The 19,730-nt window shown below is 37.9% G+C and overlaps 1 protein-coding gene across 1 annotated transcript in view; it reads right to left on the bottom strand.

The window, feature by feature from the left end:
* dnmt3aa (DNA (cytosine-5-)-methyltransferase 3 alpha a) overlaps positions 1-19,730 on the bottom strand; it is a 66,288-nt gene that overhangs the window by 32,400 nt on the left and 14,158 nt on the right. The window contains exons 3-6 of the mRNA XM_073811382.1: positions 17,522-17,629; positions 9,314-9,545; positions 8,639-8,682; positions 4,262-4,411 (exon numbers count right to left, since the gene is read on the bottom strand). Of these exons, the coding sequence (XP_073667483.1) occupies positions 4,262-4,411; positions 8,639-8,682; positions 9,314-9,545; positions 17,522-17,629 (534 nt within the window). The remainder of the gene's footprint in view (positions 1-4,261; positions 4,412-8,638; positions 8,683-9,313; positions 9,546-17,521; positions 17,630-19,730) is intronic.

The following is a 19,730-nucleotide window of genomic DNA, read 5'->3' as shown; positions in this document are numbered from 1 at the left end:
GAATGACTTTCCAGTTCTGGATTTGTTTAGTAAGCAGATGCTGTGTTAATCTGACCACAACCATAGAGACTCATATATAGATGGTTTATGGACAATCTAGAGATCGTTTACAAATCATTTAATGAATGTTGGTCGAAAGCTTGCTCAGAACATGAATAAAACATAAAAACAGAGACTCGGCACTGGTTTTAAGTGTGTCCTGTGAAATGCACACTTACAAAGCGCACACCTCTACAGGAAACAGGGCCTCTCAATGTAGCCGAGCACACTACTGCACACACACACACACACACACACACACACACACACACACTCTCTCACTCTACTATAAACTAGACTAGCGCACTTTATCGAAATGATCAAAATGTCACAAACGTTCATATGGCAATGGTTTGCATTAACTAAATAGTTTAATTTCCTTAAAGTTACGAGTAATCAAAGTTTGTAGTGGATGCAGACACCAGAGAGACTGACACTGAATGTTAGTGCTTGTGTGTGACTACATAGGCATGCATGCTCTGAAAATATGCAAAAACAAATTTTATATCATTTTACATTATTTTTAAATGGTTAGTTCCAGTCCTTGCTTTTGATTGGTCAATAGTTGTGGTTTATTTATGATAAAACACCACTATGACCACTGCACCCAACGATGCTGTGTATCACTGCGCAGCACCCTTAAGCTCGGAGTATAGTCTTTTTTGTGTGTACATGAACGTACGTGCATGGTCGAAAGCACAGCCTTGCAAAGTATAGTTTATTTTACTCGTACGTGTACATGGATGTTTGACGCATGCGCATTGCGACAAAATGCAATGCATCTGCTGGGCCACATACTACATTCTCTTGCAAGCGCATGCGCAACCTACGTGTACAATGTATGCAGGGTTTCAAAAATCCGGTAGTGCACATACAGAAGAAAATTGCATCACATGCACTGTACGCGAACTATCGCGAAAGAGAAAAAATGGACCATACTTCTGCCTTTAGCAACGTAAATATATGTGAAAAATTGTGTTACTGTTTATAGTCGGTCAAGGACTATTTTTCCAGCGGTAGGAAGGTTTTCATTGATTTTACTTCATGAGAGTTGCGTTGATACATATGTTTTTTACTTTAATATTTGAATTGTGTGATAATTATTTCATAAAACCAGTAAAGTATTCAAGGCTGTGCTGTATCATAAATAAGTCACAACTTAAAGGGTTGCATCAAATTCGCATTGTGCCTAACACTTTAGCCGTGACTCATGGACAGTTACTCAAAAAAGTGATTAATACATTTTTTTCAATTCAATTTTATGTATATAGCACTTTTCACAGTTGTTAATTGTTTTAAAACAGCTTTACATTAATAGATGTATGAAAAGCATAGAAAAGCGAGCGTAGTAATAATGTAACGTATACAGTAAAGTAGTAAGTTAAAGGCGCTCTAAGCGAATCTGTGTGACGTTACTTTTTGTTGATGTTTGAACTGTTTACAAACAAACGGAGCGTAGCTAACTCCTCCCCCTCCCTTCCGTGCTTTCATGAACGCGCCCAACCCACACCCCCAAATCCTTCTTGTTGTTTATTGGCTGGAACACTTTGTTATGGTTTTTGGTGGTAGGTTTGGCCACTTTGTTTTTATTGCAGTTTGTGGAGCCTAGGCTGTCTACAGAGATCGCGTTTTTTTACAGTTTGATCAGCGGACAGGCAGCCTGTTGTTTGTTTTATGTAAAAAAAAAAAATTTTTATGGTCTAAAACGCTTGAATTCGCTTAGAGCACCTTTAAGCCAAAGGTGGCGGACTCTCCAGGGGATGAAAAAACCCCTAGGAGAAAAACCCTCTTGGCTAGTCCTGGGGGAAAACTCCTAGGAGGAGAAAAACCCCTGAGAGAGATACATATATATTTATATATATATATATATATATATAAATACTATCGGGGTATGTGAACGGGTAAGCAAAGTAAACTGGTTCCGCCAGTGGTCATATCTTCAATCATGTAATTAGATTACTGTACAAATGACTCTCTCTAAAAAGTATTTAATTACTTATTACAAATAACTTTCTAAATCCCATTTAGTGAATGATACAAACAAAGGCTTAAAATGGCTCAAATAACAAACAATACATCCACTATTGTATTATAAATGATTGTTCTACAGTCCATACAGAGTATTTAGTTCAATTACATCAGAAGTAACTGTAATTAAATTACAAGAAAAATAATCCCTTAAAGCCGCTCTATGCATTTTCGGCGTTTTTGTCAAACAGCGACCCCTAGAGAATACTTGCAACTTTCGTAATTTCCCACTCTAGTACATCTCCGAAGATAATGACCAGGTAATGTTTCACAATTTCATACAAATATTAGGCTACTGCATAGTCTATTAAACTACAGATGATGGTTATAGGATAATAAGAAGTTTATTCCAAGTGTAGAGTGCATATAATAATAAAGTACAGCGTTTGCTGGCTTAAAACGTTTTTACATGATTGCAGCTAAATCACAAGTAAACAGTCTATAGTCTATGTCTACTGTATCATTTCTTTTGTGTTCTTGTAAACATTACAAAATGCCATGACAAAGTTAATTGTGTACGTTGCATTATTTCATAACATTGGTCGTTATAATGTCACTATACATGATTATTGCTATTTATCATAATAGTTTGCAAATTGTGCATGTTTACACTATTTACAACCTCTAGGCTTATTTATGTCCTGATGTGAGAACTGTTGTCATGATAATCGCATGACATACTACAAGCAAGCACAACAACATACAACATAGACCGCAAACAAGTTTACAAATAAGAGATTTACTTACTAGTCCATCAACAAGATCGCAAGATCAGCATCCCATCGAGTGGTGTCTCTTAGCTCACGCCAACGAGTAAAAACCTGACCGAGTGAGACTCTTGTCCGGTTAGTAACGCGGTCAGATTCTCTTTTCCTTTTCATACTCTCTTCCGAACGCGCTTTCTTAACTTTTTAATCGTTTAGCCTCACGTCTCAAATTCGCGCGTGCAGTTGTTGTTATAGGCTTGATCGACTTCATGCAGCGCTGCAAGAACCGACAGCCGGATGACGTCAAAGTGCCGTCTCGGATCATTCTCGCGGTACTTTGACGTCATTCGGCGGTCGGTTCTTGCAGCGCCACACAAAGTCGAACAAGCCTAACGTGTGTGTGACGTCGTTGCCGTAAAGCAAGTCGTGATTCTCGCGAGATTTGTCAGGGGCGGTTCTCTCAAGCTTGCATTGGTGGTTTTGCTAGCGGCGTCCTCCCCGAGCTTCAACAGGAGGATTGACTTTGTTTACCACCGAAATAACTTTGAAGCTGTTATATTAAGGTAAAATAACTGCATAGTGTGTCTTTAAACTGCAGTGACTAGCAGTAGCAGAGCGACTCAATCTTACTGATTTCAATGGAAGCTTGCGACTTCCGGTGACACGAGCAACAGTGACCATTGGCGACTGGTTGGGCAGGTCAACAAAGTTGACAAAGTTGAGAAATTTTTAACTTTATGCAGATTATGAACGACTTTCTGGAGCGACTCCCAATGAGTGGAGTTCACGTCATCTGTCTCTCATCAGATACTTTAGTGGACGTTACTCATTTGTTTATGACAATCAGATTAAAAAAAAAAACTTTTGAAAGAGACGAGCGACACACACCGACAAAGTCGTTATAATGTTAATATACCTTTACTTTAAGAAAAAAGTAATTAAATTAAAGTAACTAATTACTTTGTAACTAGTTACACCCAAAACTTACACCACTGCTACTACAAACACACACACACACATGCACGCACACACGCACACATGCACTCTACTACAAACACACACATACGCCTGTGAGTGGAGCAGACAGTGTTAAAGTGAAAGCCGCCCCTCACCCCCACCCTAACTTTCCACTGATGTTCACTTTCCGTTCAGTTCACTGGACAAAAACACACACACACACAAGCACATTGTGCATTCAACTCTTTTATACAGAGTAAAATCCAAACAAAAGTACTGCATCAATGACAAATATCTAAAACGTCTGACTAAAACATCTCCCACCTTAAAAAAATTACAATTTACAACAACTTTACAACTCAAATTCCTTTTTAAAGAAATCATATGCTTGAACAAAAAAAATCATCTCATTTATGTTGAAAACCTATTAAACATTGTATTCATTTAATTGTTATTCAATCAACGTCATTTACTGCTGATTAACATTACGTCACAAAAGCTCTGAAACCTTTAATATCAGCCTCTCTCACCTTCTCTTTCCTCCAGCGGGCGAGCCACTCCTCTTTCTCTTTGCGACTGATGTGATATGGGTCTCCGGCCTGAAAGGTCTCTCTTTGTACGGGTCGTCTCCTCAGACTAATGTCCCAGCCCTGACGGCCCCTCTGTCTGCCCCCGTCACTCTACAAGACAAGTACAACTTTCTTACCCACCTCTAGTAAATGTGACCCAGGTCTCAAAATCCAACTCGGATGAGGAGTAATCTTTGACATGATCTGACTCGGTCAATATTAAAGATATTAAGGTTATACTTTCACATGTTCTTTACATTATGTAGCATGACTTCCTGCATTTTCAACAGTAAATCACAAGACTTTAGCTAGCAGGGACACAAATCTTATATACATTTGGTCTAATTTGTGATTCACATCGATCTCAAACACAATCTAAACTTTAGCATACAGCTACTTTTATACTTCGTGGACATAAACCGAGTTTCTTCAACAACATGTCTGTAACACGTTAAACAGCGTGTAAGCACATTTCAGTGGTGGTCTTACATTTGTCTCGCACATAAACACTTGACTACACACACAGGCTGAATGTTTCATTGTGATTTTGATGCTTGTAATCTATTTCCTGTGATATGTGACCACTAGTAAAACCAGTTTAAGTAAGCAAAGATGGTAATCTCAGTCTAATGCATTACTAGAGCTGCCTTAACCCAGTGGTTCACAAACTGGGGGGCCGCGGGATGGTGCCAGGGGGGCCCCAGTTTTATGACATTTTATAAAATACGTTAATTTATCACGCATTCTGTATAATTAAACCTAAAAAAATAAGGCTACTAACCAACAGCACTTCTTTGTATAATTTACTGTTTAGTTTTAGACTTTAGAAAAAGTTTAAGAACCACTGCCTTAACCTACTTGGGTTAGCTAGAAATAGTAATGGACTAAAGGAATTAGGAATAGCTCACCCAAATATGAAAATTATCTTAGAATTTACATTGCATATCTATGGCAACATACAATCTAGCATTGTAAATTCGAACATGGCAGCATGTCGATAACATTGAATCTCATTTGTACTAGTCGTCATATGTGTGTTTTGTCCTGGTGTGCCTCATAAGTCTTGAAAAGTGAAGCCACTGGCTCTTTGATCGCCCCCTGGTGGCTGGCTGCAGTACAAGTCACAAACCTCGCCCTCTCCATTCAAATGAATGGATAAAAAAATTACACTTACAATAAAAGTTTCCGAAAGATGGTTTTGGTCCTTTCAGTAGTTGTTATCACACTGATATATGTTCAAGTGTTCATTTTTGTGATAATTTTCATTTTAGCTTGTAATATGATGCTATAGAAACAGGGCGTGTCGTTATGATTGGCGTGGTTGAATTGGTCGCGCGAGCGTTTGGGAAGTTTCGGAAGTTTGATACCGCGGCTCCGCCTCTGGCTCCACGGATGATTCCTTTTGTGTATGCCTTGGCTCCAAACTGACGTTTTTACGTAACATGGCGGCGACGTTGCGTCGTCCATCTTTTTTTACAGTCTATGGTTTCGTCATGAGATACACAAGAACCAGCCAGATTCTGCGCCACACATTTGATGTATTGTTCACTAAATAAGATTAAATTTTTACTTCAAATGACATTTATTTTAACTCTGTACATTGTCCACACTAAAGTCATTATTTTAATGAGGTACGGATGTGCTTTTTGGAGATTGACCATCTTGACCCTCATACAAGAAGATAACACGACAGCATTTCAATATAAAATTTAAAAAAATTGAATTGAAAAAAAGTCATTCATGTGGGATAGCAAGAGGATGAGTACATTTTGAAATGTTCATATCTGGGTAAACTATTCCTTTACGTTTCAGTGTATTCCCAGTAACCTATCCCATGACAATTGAAAAATGAATTATATTTCTAATTTGATAATGTTCCTAGGTGACAAAAAAGTGCACATCCATAATGTACTTAAATTGCTCTATTTTTGCACACTAATTTTGTATTTAATATACTAAAAAATCTTCTTTACTACTTCTTAGGATAATCTTCAAAACATCTACGTGTATTTATCCGTGCTATTTTGAGACACCAGTAATATGAACTAAAATGTGCTAAAAATCTATTTAGGTACTACTTTTTTGGGGGGTTCAAGTTTACTACAAGTGGTAACTTAATACACTTTTTAATACAAAAATGGTGTGTTAAAAGCACATTTTAGTTTGTATTCATGCATGGTGTCTCAAAATAGCATGGATAAGTACACTTAAGCCCGGAATACACTGCAGGATTTTTGCACTCCTATAAGATCATTACCTTATCACATTGTGCGACATGGATTGGGTAAAACACACAAGAGCCACGATTACAAAAATTGTTTCACGATGGCAAAGTCGTGCAGGGTATCCCGGGCTTTTGGTGTTTTTAAGATTATCTTAAAGGTGCCAAAGAATGCTTTGAAATAATCTGTTCTCTGATATCTACATAAAGAAAATGGACGTTTCCGAGTGGTAAGTTTGTGGTTTTTTTTAGTTTGGACCTGCAAAACTTAAATGTAACATCAAGTAGAAATAGCTCTAACTTAGCACTCACAACTTTGTTTTTAGCATTGTAACAACATTGTACTTAATTTAATGTTGGGGCGTACATCTCGACTTTAACGTCACAGTCTGTGTTATGTTGAGATTGGTCTGATTTCCAGCAGTCTTTTGCATGCATGAGGTTACATAAGAAGAAGGAATAAATCGTGTTTGAGGCTCATGATATGTCATTATCATCTACAGAACTCTTATTAGTCATCTACAGCGGGGAAAATAAGTATTTGACAAATCAGCATTTTTATCAGTAAGGGGATTTCTAAGTGGGCTATTGACACAAAATTTCCACCATATGTAGATACCAAGCCAAATATTGAATTCATACAAAGAAATCAGAACATTTAAGTGTACAAGTTGAGTCATAATAAATAAAGTGAAATGACACAGGAAATACGTATTGAACACATGTGCAAAATGGCATAGAAAGCCAGGAGATCACCTGAAATCTGTCAGTATTGAGAGAGAAACCCTGCCCCCTATCAGTACTAATTGATATCAGCTGCTTTAGTCCTAATTGATGGCCTATAAAGGCTTCTCATTACCCAGGAGGCACACAGGAAAGGCTTCATGATGGGTAAAAGCAAAGAACTCTCTCAAGATCTTCGTAATCTTATCGTTGAAAAGCTTTTTTGATGGGACTGGTTATAGGCGCAATTCCAGAATGCTGAATTTTCCTGTGAGCACTGTGGGGGCCATTATCTGGAAATGGAAAGAGGATCACTTCACCATAAACCAGCCACGATCAGGTGCTCCACGTAAGATCCATGTCCATGGAGTCCAAAGAATAATCAGGAAGAACTTCAGGAAGACCTTGCATCAGCAGGTACTGTTGTTTCAAAGAAAACTTTAACCAATGCACTGAACCGCTATGGCATCCATGCATGCTCACCACGAAAGACCCCAATTGCTGAACAAAAAGCATGTTGAGGCTCAGTTAAAGTTTGCGAAAGAGCATTTGGAGAAGCCTGTGGATTATTGGGAGGCTATAGTAAGGTCAGATGAAAGCAAAATTGAACTTTGGCAGTCATTCTACACACCATGTTTGGAGAAGAACTGGCACTGCCCACCACCCCAAGAACACCATACCAACAGTTACGTTTGGGGTGGAAGGATCAGGGTTTGGGGCTGCTTTTCAGCAAGGGGTACTGGCAGACTTTATATTATTGAAGGCAGGATGAATAAAGAAATGTACCGGGACATTCTGGATAAAAATCTGCTGCCATCTACCAGAAAGCTGAAAATGAAAAGAGCGTGGACAAACACAAGGCCAAGGAAACAATGAATTGGTTTCAAAGAAAGAAAATCAAGTTGCTTGAATGGCCCAGTCAATCACCTGACCTAAATCCCATAGAAAATCTATGGAGAGAACTGAAGATCAAAGTTCATAAAAAAACCTTCAAGATTTAAAGACCATTTGTGTGGAAGAATGGGCCAAACTTCTGAGCAATGCAGACGACTGGTCTCTCCATACAAGAGGTGTCTAGAAGCTATAATCACCAACAAAGCCTTTTCTACAAAGTATAAAATAAAGTGTGTTCAATATTTATTCCCTGTGTAATTTCACGTTATTTATTATGACTCAACTTGTATACTTAAATGTTCTGATTTCTTTGTATGAATTTATACAAAGTTTAACATTCAATGGCACCTTTAAGAAGTACCAAAAAAGTTTTAGTATATTAAGTAAAAAAGTTGTGCGCAAAAATAGAGCACTTCAAGTACATTATGGAAGTGAACTTCTTTTCCACCTGGGATTACTGAGCTTTGATTTAAACAGGCATATGTGTGGGCAGTCCTCACCTCTCCTCTGCTGGTGTCACTGCTGCTGCCATCGTCCTCTATATCTGCAAGACAAATGCTAAGATCATTTCAACGAACTGTCTTTTTTGTAATTAAAAAATGAAACAAAAAAAGAGTATAGTTGGATCACAAGTACTATTTTAACAGTAATGGTTACCCAATGTGTTTAATTTCAGGTTTGCTGGTTAATAGTTGATGTTCAGTATAATAACGTTTGGTTATAAATTCTTGGGATCTTAAGCATGTAGTATAGTTCAGTATTTACACTTGCGAAAGAATAAAAAGTACAATCCGCAAATTTCGTTTTCAGAATAGTGCGCATGTACTGTACGGGCACCAGTTTGTAACCGTGCATACTTTGTACTCGTATGTCGCACATATAGGAGTATGTAGGCCAAGAGAGGTATAGCAATTTATTGCAATGCGCCATACGTAATGTGTATACGCATACGAGTAAATTAAGCTTTGCTTTGCAAGGCCGTTCGTGTACACTCACGTACACATAAAAAATTAACTATACTTTTAAAGTGGCTTTAAAGTGGTGGTGGCAACAAACCTCAGTTCTGAAGTCACCTTAAAATGTCTGTGTTAAATGAAGAATAATATGTTATTGTGTCTGATTACTTTTTGTTAAACTGCAGCATGAACATATTGAACTATAGATGGGTGACTTACGTCTCTCCAAGTGCACAAGTTTCCGTCGCCCTCGTTTTTTCCGCTGGGTAGAAGGGGTGGAGTCCTGATCTTGTCCAGGGGGCGTGTCTATGCCATTCCGGTGGGTGGAGTCAGGGGAGGAGTCATTCCGTTGTTCAAGGTTTTTCTGCGAAACCCGGCGCTCTGTTTCGCCGTTACACCCTGCCTGTTTCATACAGGCCACACCCTCAGTCACACGCCCACAACTATCCACCTACCAGAACAGACGGGTGGGGTGGAGTCAGTCAAAGGACTCTTTGAATGGTGCATGGATTTAAATGTCAGTGTGATATGAGTGTGTATGTGTCAGAAGTGAATCAGAGAAGTTAAATGAGTGTTTAAAGCAGGGACTGTCCCTATTGCACTCAATAACAACAACAGTAACGGCAGGACTGATTTTTGCAAACTCTGACATTTCGTGTTGAGAAACAAGGTTTGTTTTTATATTACGTTGCAACTTGTTCATCATCCATCAGTGCAGAAAATATGCAGGAAAGCAGTAAAAGATTAAGAGTGTGGGGGTGCATGTGTGATGCTGTCTGCTAACTTTATGATGATAAACGAAAACCTCATATGTGTCAGAACAGCGAGAGGTGCTGTGAGTTTTACTGCTGTTTGTAAGTTAATAGATGGCAAACGCACACCTATGTATAAATCGATGCAGTCACACACATATAGTGGTAGCTGGTTTAATTAGCACTGAGTTACGACACTTTCACACTTTTATGACACTGCTGCCGATTTTTTATAAAACAGATGAGAAACTCCATAAATCTCAAACAACCTGCAGGTGTTTCAAACTCCAGCACACACAGTTTATTTTACATCCGAATAATGACCAAAAACATATTGTACTCAAACATTTCTACCCATGCAAGCTCAATTTCATGCGTTGGTGCGCACTGATTTGTACCAGAATGCGATTTATGATGCAAAGCAAGCGCATTTTCAGCACTGCCACAAGGGGCGCTAAAGCAAGCATTTAAATTATTTACGTATAGCAGAGATGCACACTTGGAATAAACCGAGCAAGCATTCTTGCATAGAGTAAAGTACAAAAACTGTGACATGAAAAGATCAAATCATTCAGCTGAACAGCTGTAAATTAAAACGGTTCTGATGCACAAGATGCAGTGTGGTTAACATTCATCCAGGGTGCTATTTGCGAAAAAAAAAATCACAGGGGGGGTTTTTATTTATGAAAATAAATTATGAACCACAAGCTTTTATTGATTATTCAGGGTATTAAGCTAATTCTTGTAAATGTTGAAATAAAATATGTATAGAAATGTAACCAGTCCTACTCGCATCCACCCTGAGCGAGATTCAAACCGTCCGGTCCGGCATGAGAGTCGGACCATCTAACAAGGAGGCTAAAGACCATGGGCTCTAACGACTCTCGATAGTTTTACTGCACAGCTCTCACTGACTAGCTTGCCTTCATCACAAAAACTTACCGTGGATTCATACCAGCCGCATTTGAGGCGTCAAATTCATGTCTACCGCGTCTAGTTTGCTGCTTGAACATTTTGAGTTTACTCGCTTCAGTCGTGCGTGAAAGTCTAGTCATAGAGACATTCACACGAAAATTTGCGTCATGGGAAGAGCTTCTTATACTCCGCTCGCTTCCTGTAATCACATCACTACTAGAGCAAGCTCCTGATTGGTTAACGCAGCACGTTTTTCCGGCAAAGTTCAAATTTTTCAACTCGCGCGTTTGCCGCGGCAACGTTCAATTCGCGCCATTCATGCGTACTAGATGCACTGCGCTTAACGCCTCATTCGCGCCGCGAGACCTCCAGACCCGCGTCAACGCGTCTTCACATTGACTTAACATTGAAATCACTCGCGCTTGACTGCTCTACCGCGGCTGGTGTGAACGCAGCATTAAAGAGCACCTATTGTCCGATTCACGTTTTTAAATTTCCTTTGGTGTGTACTGTAAGTGTATTAGTACATGTCAACAATATGCAAAAGGTACAAACCCCAAAGTAAACGATGATGCGAGTTATCATCTCCAACATAAATCTCTTTTCTTGGACTACAACAAACACACGGATTGTAGGCAACAGTTTACTTTCTGGGATTGGAATTATCATAATTCCTCAGCCTGTAAGTTAACTCCTCTTAGCATTGCATTGTGAACGAATCTTTCAAACATGGTAAGGGGCATTACATTTCCGGCTGACGTCGGAGGTATTCAGGGCAATCACAACATACAGGTCAGCTGACCAATCAGGGACAGCGCTTTTCAAATCAGTGCGTTTCAGGAAAAGAGTGAAATCTGGAGCTACAAAAATGTACGGTATGTGGAAAACAATGTGTTTTTTACCATAAACCACACTAGCACATTGCATAATACCAAATACACAAAATAACGCTGTTTTTTAGCAATGAAATAGGTGCACTTTAATTACGGGACCTGAACTGTACAACCCAGAATGCATTACTTCTTTACGCTTTGCGCTAAACATGCAAAAACATTTGTTTATAATTATAATATTTAAAAGTAAAAAAACAATGTCCTCTCAATATAACAATACATACGTTATATATGCCTACTTAGAAAAGATATCAGACTAAGAAAATAGTCTGTTTGATGACAGACTTTTGACCTATTTTTGCATTCATGTGTCATCCTGGGAGTTCCCCTCGATTCTAACGACAGTAGTTTCAGCAGTCTCAATGCTAATATTTGTTGGATTTGTTTTTGTGACGGTCCTGTAAAATATGAAGATATATGATTTATTATTTGGCTGTTTTTGCACTGAAATAGACTAATGGTGCTTGGCGACATTTGGAAAAGCCGGGCATGGGTTATAAAAGGATCATGACCTATTGACACAGGAGCGGAAGTGACTGTACACTATTGCGTGGCACTGTATTTACTTATATAAAATTATCTTTATTTTAGACTATTTGTAATCATGGGGGGGGTAAATTTTATCCATAAAGACATAAAGAAAGAGGAGGGGATAATGCCGACCACCTCCCCCCAGCAAATCGCACCCTGCATTCATCTATTAAACTTAGTTCCCACGAGTCTCTAGACAGCAGCTGCAGCTGTGATGTTTTTATTATATGTAACATCTGTACTAGTAGTCTTTCTACCTGACACTTTCACTGTATGATAACAAATGTATTAGTGGTATTACCAGTCAATTGACTGACAAACCTGCGTCTGTATGTGTGAGTTTACTTTAACTCTTTCTACGCCATCGTTTTTTTTTAAGTTGCCAGTCAGCCCCAGTATTTTTCATGATTTTCACAAAAGTTTAATGCCTTTCAGAAAATGTTCAGATTCAGAGCGATCCTCAAAACTTACACGGACATACAGCTGTTTGCCCTAGGGCGATACTTCTGGGTTTTATAAGTTGAGGAAGAGCGCAACCTGGTGGATAATAGCACTATTGTGGAAAGCCGGAAATACTCTTCATTGGCAGGGAAGCGTTTTCTATAATTGACGAGTTAACTCGTCAATGGCCGAGAATGAGTTAAGGACAAATCTGTTGCCAGATCTGAGTTGAACTTGATAAAACCTCCAATACACGTTAACATGTGTCTCTGAATCACAAATATTACCTGTGAAAATGTATCATAGTTCATAATCCGATACATCTTTTGTGTAGCAACGTAACAAAGATTCAAAATCTTTAAAACAATCATTTATAATCTAATTTCAGCAGTTTCCAGAAAGCTTTGTTTTGGTGTATAGATTTGATAGATGCATTGCTTTAATAACCAAAGGACTGATGGAAAAGCATTAAAAGAAATGTTCATCTGAAAATAAACATTCGATCACTGTTCATTTCCAAACATGAATCAGTTTGAATGAAAAGTTAAAGAAAGTGACCGGTCTGATACCACACAAAAAATCTTTTCAACAGATATTTGCCAGACATCTCGCTCGTCTCTTGAGCTCAAAACTCATTCTTGTTTGCATTCTGTTCAAAATATTTAAATGCATTTTATTGCGATCAGTCACAAAGACCTGTAGGAACCAAACACGCTTGAGCTTTTTCATAAAACACAGCAGAAAAAAAATCTGTAAAGATAAATAAAACCATTCTTAAACGAGCATTTCCATGACCAAGGATTTATGGAAAAATGTATATTGTTCATGCTTTAATATATGAGGCCTACTGATGTTTAACCTGACACAACACATCCTGAGGTGGATGCTTGTGCACAGGCGCCAAAGAGACCTAAAAAGGTCTTTTTTAATGTTCATCAAAGTTGTCGTACACATTAAGAAAATCTTAAAGGGACTTTTCACTTTTTTTGAAAATAAGCTCATTTTCCAGCTCCCCTAGAGTTAAACATTTGATTTTTACCGTTATGGAATCAATTCAGCAGATTTCCGGGTCTGGCGCTAGCACTTTTAGCATAGCTTAGCACAATCCATTGAATCTGATTAGCATCACGCTAAAAAATAACCAAAGAGTTTCGATATTTTCCTATTTAACTCTTCTGTAGTTACACTGTGTGTGTACTAAGACTGAAAATTAAAAGTTGCCATTTTCTAGGTGGATATGGCTAGGAACTATACTCTCAAAGAAAATAGTCCCCTTAGTTACTTTCAATAGCAGGGGACTATTTTCGGCCAGTGCGTAATATCACTATGCCTGCTCCCGCCATGTTAAAGCAGCAAAGTCCTTGATTATTACGCCAGAATGAGAGTATAGTTCATAGCCATATCTGCCTAGAAAATCACAACTTTTAATTTTCTGTCGGTCTTAGTACACGATGTAACTACAGAAGAGTCAAGTTTTAAATAGGAAAAATATCGAAACAATTTAGCGCGATGCTAATGGTCTAATAAGATTTAATGGATTATGCTAAGCTATGCTAAAAGTGCTACCGCCAGACCCGGAGATTGGCTGAATGGATTACAAATCTGTAAAAATCAAATGTTTAACTCTAGAGGAGCTGGAAAATTAGTATATTTTCAAAAAAGTGGAATGTCCCTTTAAAGAGATAGCTCACCATAAAATGATAATTCTGTAATCATTTACTCGCCCTCATGTTGTTATAAACCTGTATGTGTTGCACACAAAAGAAGCTATTTAGATAAATGTTAGTAATCACACAGTCGCAGTACCCATTGACTTCTAGGAAAAACAAATACTATGGAAGTCAATGGGTACTGTCAAATGTGTGCTTGCTATCGTCAATCAAAACAGCTTCTTTTCTGTTTAACAGAATATAGAAACAGGTATAAACAACATGAGGTTCAGTAGTTTTTGTTTTTTGGTGTACTGTCCCTTTAAATACAGGGCACGAGTCATATGATGTGCTTCTTTTATACTTTTTGCAGACAAAACGGATCAGAGTGCAAAACCTTTCTGTTCCTCAAAGGCAACGTTACAGCTTTAAAAGAACTTTGAAGTAATGATGAAAGTCAATGCTGACAGATGTGTGAATTAAAACCCTGAATGGTTAAATAAAGTCTCCTACACATTCACACATAAAACACATGAAGAAATAATCTCATGTAAAGATCAGTCAAACGTTTAGATGTACACACTCATTCATACAAATGTATGTATAGTAATGGAGCAACTAAAATGTAAAACTCTGATATATTATCTGAGCATCCATAAAGCATAAAGCAACCATGCACCTGTTGCCTGTTACAGCTCTGCACACTGTAGTCATTCTCATTCAGATCATGAGCTGCATTATGGGATAGACTTGGTATTAAAACTTTTTATCATAAGAAATTCATGCACAAGGGATTTTTGTCTTCGAAAACCAAAGCTTTTTCATGAGCAACCAAATCAGTCAAGCGTGTCCACACTTTAAACTTTAGGCGTATATGCTTCCTTCCAATGAGTGCATGTACAGTTTAATCGTTCAGCATCTTTTTTATTAAACAGAAATGTGATTACGGTAAAAACGTATCGAAAAAACTTACCATGATCCGAGAATACGCAACACGATTCCTCCGCGTCCACCTGTGTCTCTCGCTCTAACACTGCATCTGTCTCTCTCTCTCTCTCTCTCTCTTTAACTTTTTCAGACTTCCGTATGGTTATGTGATCACGACTGCATCACTACAGTTTCCTGTGCCTCTCATTCACTGTGTAAAGTTGGCTTTTGCGCTTTCTGTTTTGCGTGGGGGGACGCAAGCGCTGCAGGTTAAGTCGCAGGTAGACTCACGGTTGACATCAGGAAACTAAAGGGACCGTCCCTTAGTAAACTGATGGAATGAGTAATGTGTGTTCAATGTGTTGTGGGCTTTTGGATGAAATCTAACCATTCACCTAAAGTGAAAGTTCTGCCATCGCGTATTCGCCCTTGATCCGTTCAGAAACGTTATGACTTTATTCTTGCGTAGAGTAGAAAATGAGAATGTTCACCCAAAAAAGAAAATTCTGTCATCATTTGCTCACCCTTCATGTTGTCCTAAACCTGTATGAGTTTCTTTTTTCTGTTGAAAAGAAAAGATGATATCTTCTTGATAAATGATAGCAAGAACACTGTAAGAACATTGACAAAAACACTTTGGAAGTAAATGTAAAAAAGTAAAAAGCTCACAGCACCCATTGACTTCCATAGTAGGAAAAAATATTATGAAAGTCAATGGATGCCCTTAAATGTGTGCTTCCAATCATTTACCAAAATATGTTGTGTTGAAAAAACTGAAGCCAAAACGTTATTTACTAATTTAAACTCTGTGTATGTTTTGATAATCATTCTAAATCTAACAAACTTCTTCACAAAAATGCAATTATTTCAGATTTTTTGTAAAAAATTTGTATTTTTAAAGAAAGATACTCTAAAAAAAATATAGATAGGATGAAACTTTTTTCCAGTTTTGTTTGTTTATAGTTTATTTGAAAGCAGAGGGTCTGTTCTTTCATTTGATATATTTGTATTTTTATATATTTTTAGAAAATTTTCCTGGAAGCCATTTTGTGAAACTTTTGGGAAAATCACAAAAAAAATGCTGGCAGGCAACTTTTCAAAAATTGGCTGGCGGGGAATGAGTTAAATGTCTGCTTACAATCATTTACCAAAATATGTTGTGTTGTGTTCAACAGAATCAGTATACAGCTGACGGCACCCATTAACTTCCATAGTTGGAAAAAATACTATGAAAGTCTATGATGCCCTTCACATCATTTATTAAAACATCTTCTGGCTTCACACACCTTAGTTAACTTCAAATTCAAGGATCTTTCAAGGACTTTCCAGGTCCAATACCCTCAAATTCAAGGACTTAATGTGGGGACACATTTCAAGTTAGAGCAAGGTTACATCGTTTTACCTTTAAAGATACATTGTTACAGTTCCCTTTTGAGGGAACTTGTGCTGCGTCACTGCGGTGACACTTTGGGGACACCTCCAGGGGTAAGTGCGTCTGAATGTGTATATCAAAATCAACCAATGGTGAGGCTTAACGACAAAGACAGGGTGACGCGGGAGCCAGAAAGTATATTGCTATCTGAAATATTGCCAAAGATGGCGTTACAGGGATGCAGGAAGTATGGCAAGGGAGACCCAGCGTCTCGTTCCCTTCTCAGGGAACAACAGTTACATACGTAACCTGAGACGTTTTCATGTCAATGCAAAAACTATGCAAAAAAGCATTTTGGTATGAATCAACATTCGCATACAGAAGATATAAGGATTTAAAGTGAACAGTTTAGCACGTGTGCTTAAAAAGTCTAGACACTACACAGGGAATAATATGGATTTTTTTTCCCAGAAAACTTCTTGCATAAAATAGATTCAAGCACTTTCAATGACCTGTATCTATGTATGTATATTTTCAAAAACTTCCCAGGGCCTTGAATCCCCCCCCCCAGATTCACAAACTTTCAAGGAATTCAAAGACCCGAATCCTGCATCTTCTTTTGTAGTCAACACAATAAAGAAACACATATATGTGTAGAAAAACATGAGGATGAATAAATAATGACACAATTTTGATTTTTGGGTGAACTCTCCATGTTTTAATCATGAAGTTTTTATTTTGCATGAAGTTTTGGTGCTGCAATATTAGTATTTGATCTGCTGTTTTTTTATAAGAGCTCATGATCATTCTAACAAGTTGACAAACACACATTATACTGTATAAAAACCACAACAGTTTAGTTGTAGTAGTGTACAGTTGTGTTCCTTTCAACTGAGATGAGGTTTGTTTTTGTGCGTATGCTTGTCTGGGTGCGTTTGTGTACTCACTACCGGTGCTTTGCGTTTCCGAGCGGGTCGTCCGACTCTCCGCGGCGGTGTTTCCATCACTTTATCTTCCTGTGTGATGTCACACGTTTCCTGTTCCACCTCTGGACTCTAAAAAAAACATTGGCATTACAACAAAACACATGCACACACTCTTTGTTTCTCTTTGCTCTCATTCAAATCACTTAATGAATAGGACCATGTGACTCAAAAATATGAAAATCGTGTTTGGAATTAAACACTGCATGCATGCACCCTGGCATTGCATATAAAAAAATTATATAGTATGTGATCCTGCCTGGGAAAACCCATGTATTCTATAAAATCATCTGTGAAAATATAACCTTAATATGTTAAAATATTAAATAAGTAAGGTCATGTCAAACATTGAAATCAAACATTTGATGCAAATCTCATCATTAGATGCAACCTGGATTTCACAGACAGGGTCACATAACTAATTTATACTGTAACAATGAGTTAACAATACACACAAACATTTTAGACACAGAGACGTGTGTAGTGGAAACACAAACACAGATGCTCTGTTTGGCCACTGGGACCCAATCAGATTACAGAGACAGCGGTTACTAAGGTGAAAGTACTGCTTAGCAACTGTCTCCAGGAGGTCATGATGCTGAACAGGATAATAAGGTCATTTTCCCTAGCAACCACCCTAGCACTCATATGTCCAATAAGAGTATTCACTAGCCTCATAACATACAACCATGATACTGCAACACAGACATTGTGCAGATATAAATCCTGATCTCTCTCTCTCTCTCTCTCTCTCTCTCTCATAAATTGTTCTGGCTTAACCTTTTAAGCTAAATGTCATTTACTCAGCTCTCTCAGGTGAAGGGTCACCAAGGGAGTCTTTCTGTTAATAAAGAATAAGTTACAATATGTTTGAGATTGTCTAACCTACACATAGTAACTAGATGTTAATAGTCATTAAATATTAACCACAAATCCATCGGATAAATGAAAAACAGACAAACTATTACAACAAAACAACATCAACAATATTAAATAGAGCCTAAACCTCTTTCTCCCTTTAATTAACATCTATTTAAATGGCTCACCAGTTCCTAATGTTTGAAAAAACATAAATAATCAAAATATGAAGAGCAATAAATCCATTTTGACTCATTTGGATAAAAATGTGTTTTCTATACCAAGAAAGTGACAAGATGAAAACCTCTATTTTCACTATTTTACAAACTTTCACATCGCATCTTTAGATTATAACTAGATAGAAAAGTTCGTCGGAACAAACTTTATGTTGGCTTGAGAAAGCCTAGTCTGAGAGTAGAGTTTGACAACTTAGCATGAAGCTATCATGATTTAAATTAAAGCTAGCATGATTTAACATGAAGCGAACATGATTTAACATGAAGCTAGCATGATTTAGCATGAAGCTAGCATGAAGCTAGCATAATTTAACATGAGGCTAGCATGATGATATCATGATTAGCATAAAGCTAGCATGATGCTAGCATGATTAGCATGAAGCTAGCATGATGCTAGCATGATTAGCATGAAGCTAGCATGATGCTAGCATGATTAGCATGATGCTAACATGATTAGCATGAAGCTAGCATGATTAGCATGAAGCTAGCATGATTAGCATGAAGCTAGCATGATGTTAGCATGATTAGCATGAAGCTAGTATGATTAGCATGAAGCTAGCATGATGCTAGCATGATTAGCATGAAGCTAGCATGAAGCTAGCATGAAGTTAGCATGATTAGCACGAAGCTAGCATGATGCTAGCATGATTAGCATGAAGCTAGCATGAAGCTAACATGATGCTAGCATGATTAGCCTGAAGCTAGCATGATGTTAGCATGATTAGCATGATGTTAGCATGATTAGCATGAAGCTAACATGAAGCTAGCATGATTAGCATGAAGCTAGCATGATGTTAGCATGATGCTAGCATGATTAGCATGAAGCTAGCATGAAGCTAGCATGATTAGCATAAAGCTAGCATGATGTTAGCATGAAGCTAACATGATGTTAGCATGATTAGCATGAAGCTAGTATGATAAGCATGAAGCTAGCATGATGCTAGCATAATTAGCATGAAGCTAGCATGATGTTAGCATGATTAGCATGAAGCTAGCATGATGTTAGCATGATTAGCATGAAGTTAGCATGAAGCTAGCATGATTAGCATGAAGCTAGCATGATTAGCGTGAAGCTAGCA

This window comes from Paramisgurnus dabryanus, chromosome 12 (assembly GCF_030506205.2).
Source record: "Paramisgurnus dabryanus chromosome 12, PD_genome_1.1, whole genome shotgun sequence".
NCBI classification, from domain to species: domain Eukaryota; kingdom Metazoa; phylum Chordata; class Actinopteri; order Cypriniformes; family Cobitidae; genus Paramisgurnus; species Paramisgurnus dabryanus.
The sequence above is the reverse complement of the archived record's forward strand: the minus strand, read 5'-3'. Positions and strand labels throughout refer to the sequence as shown.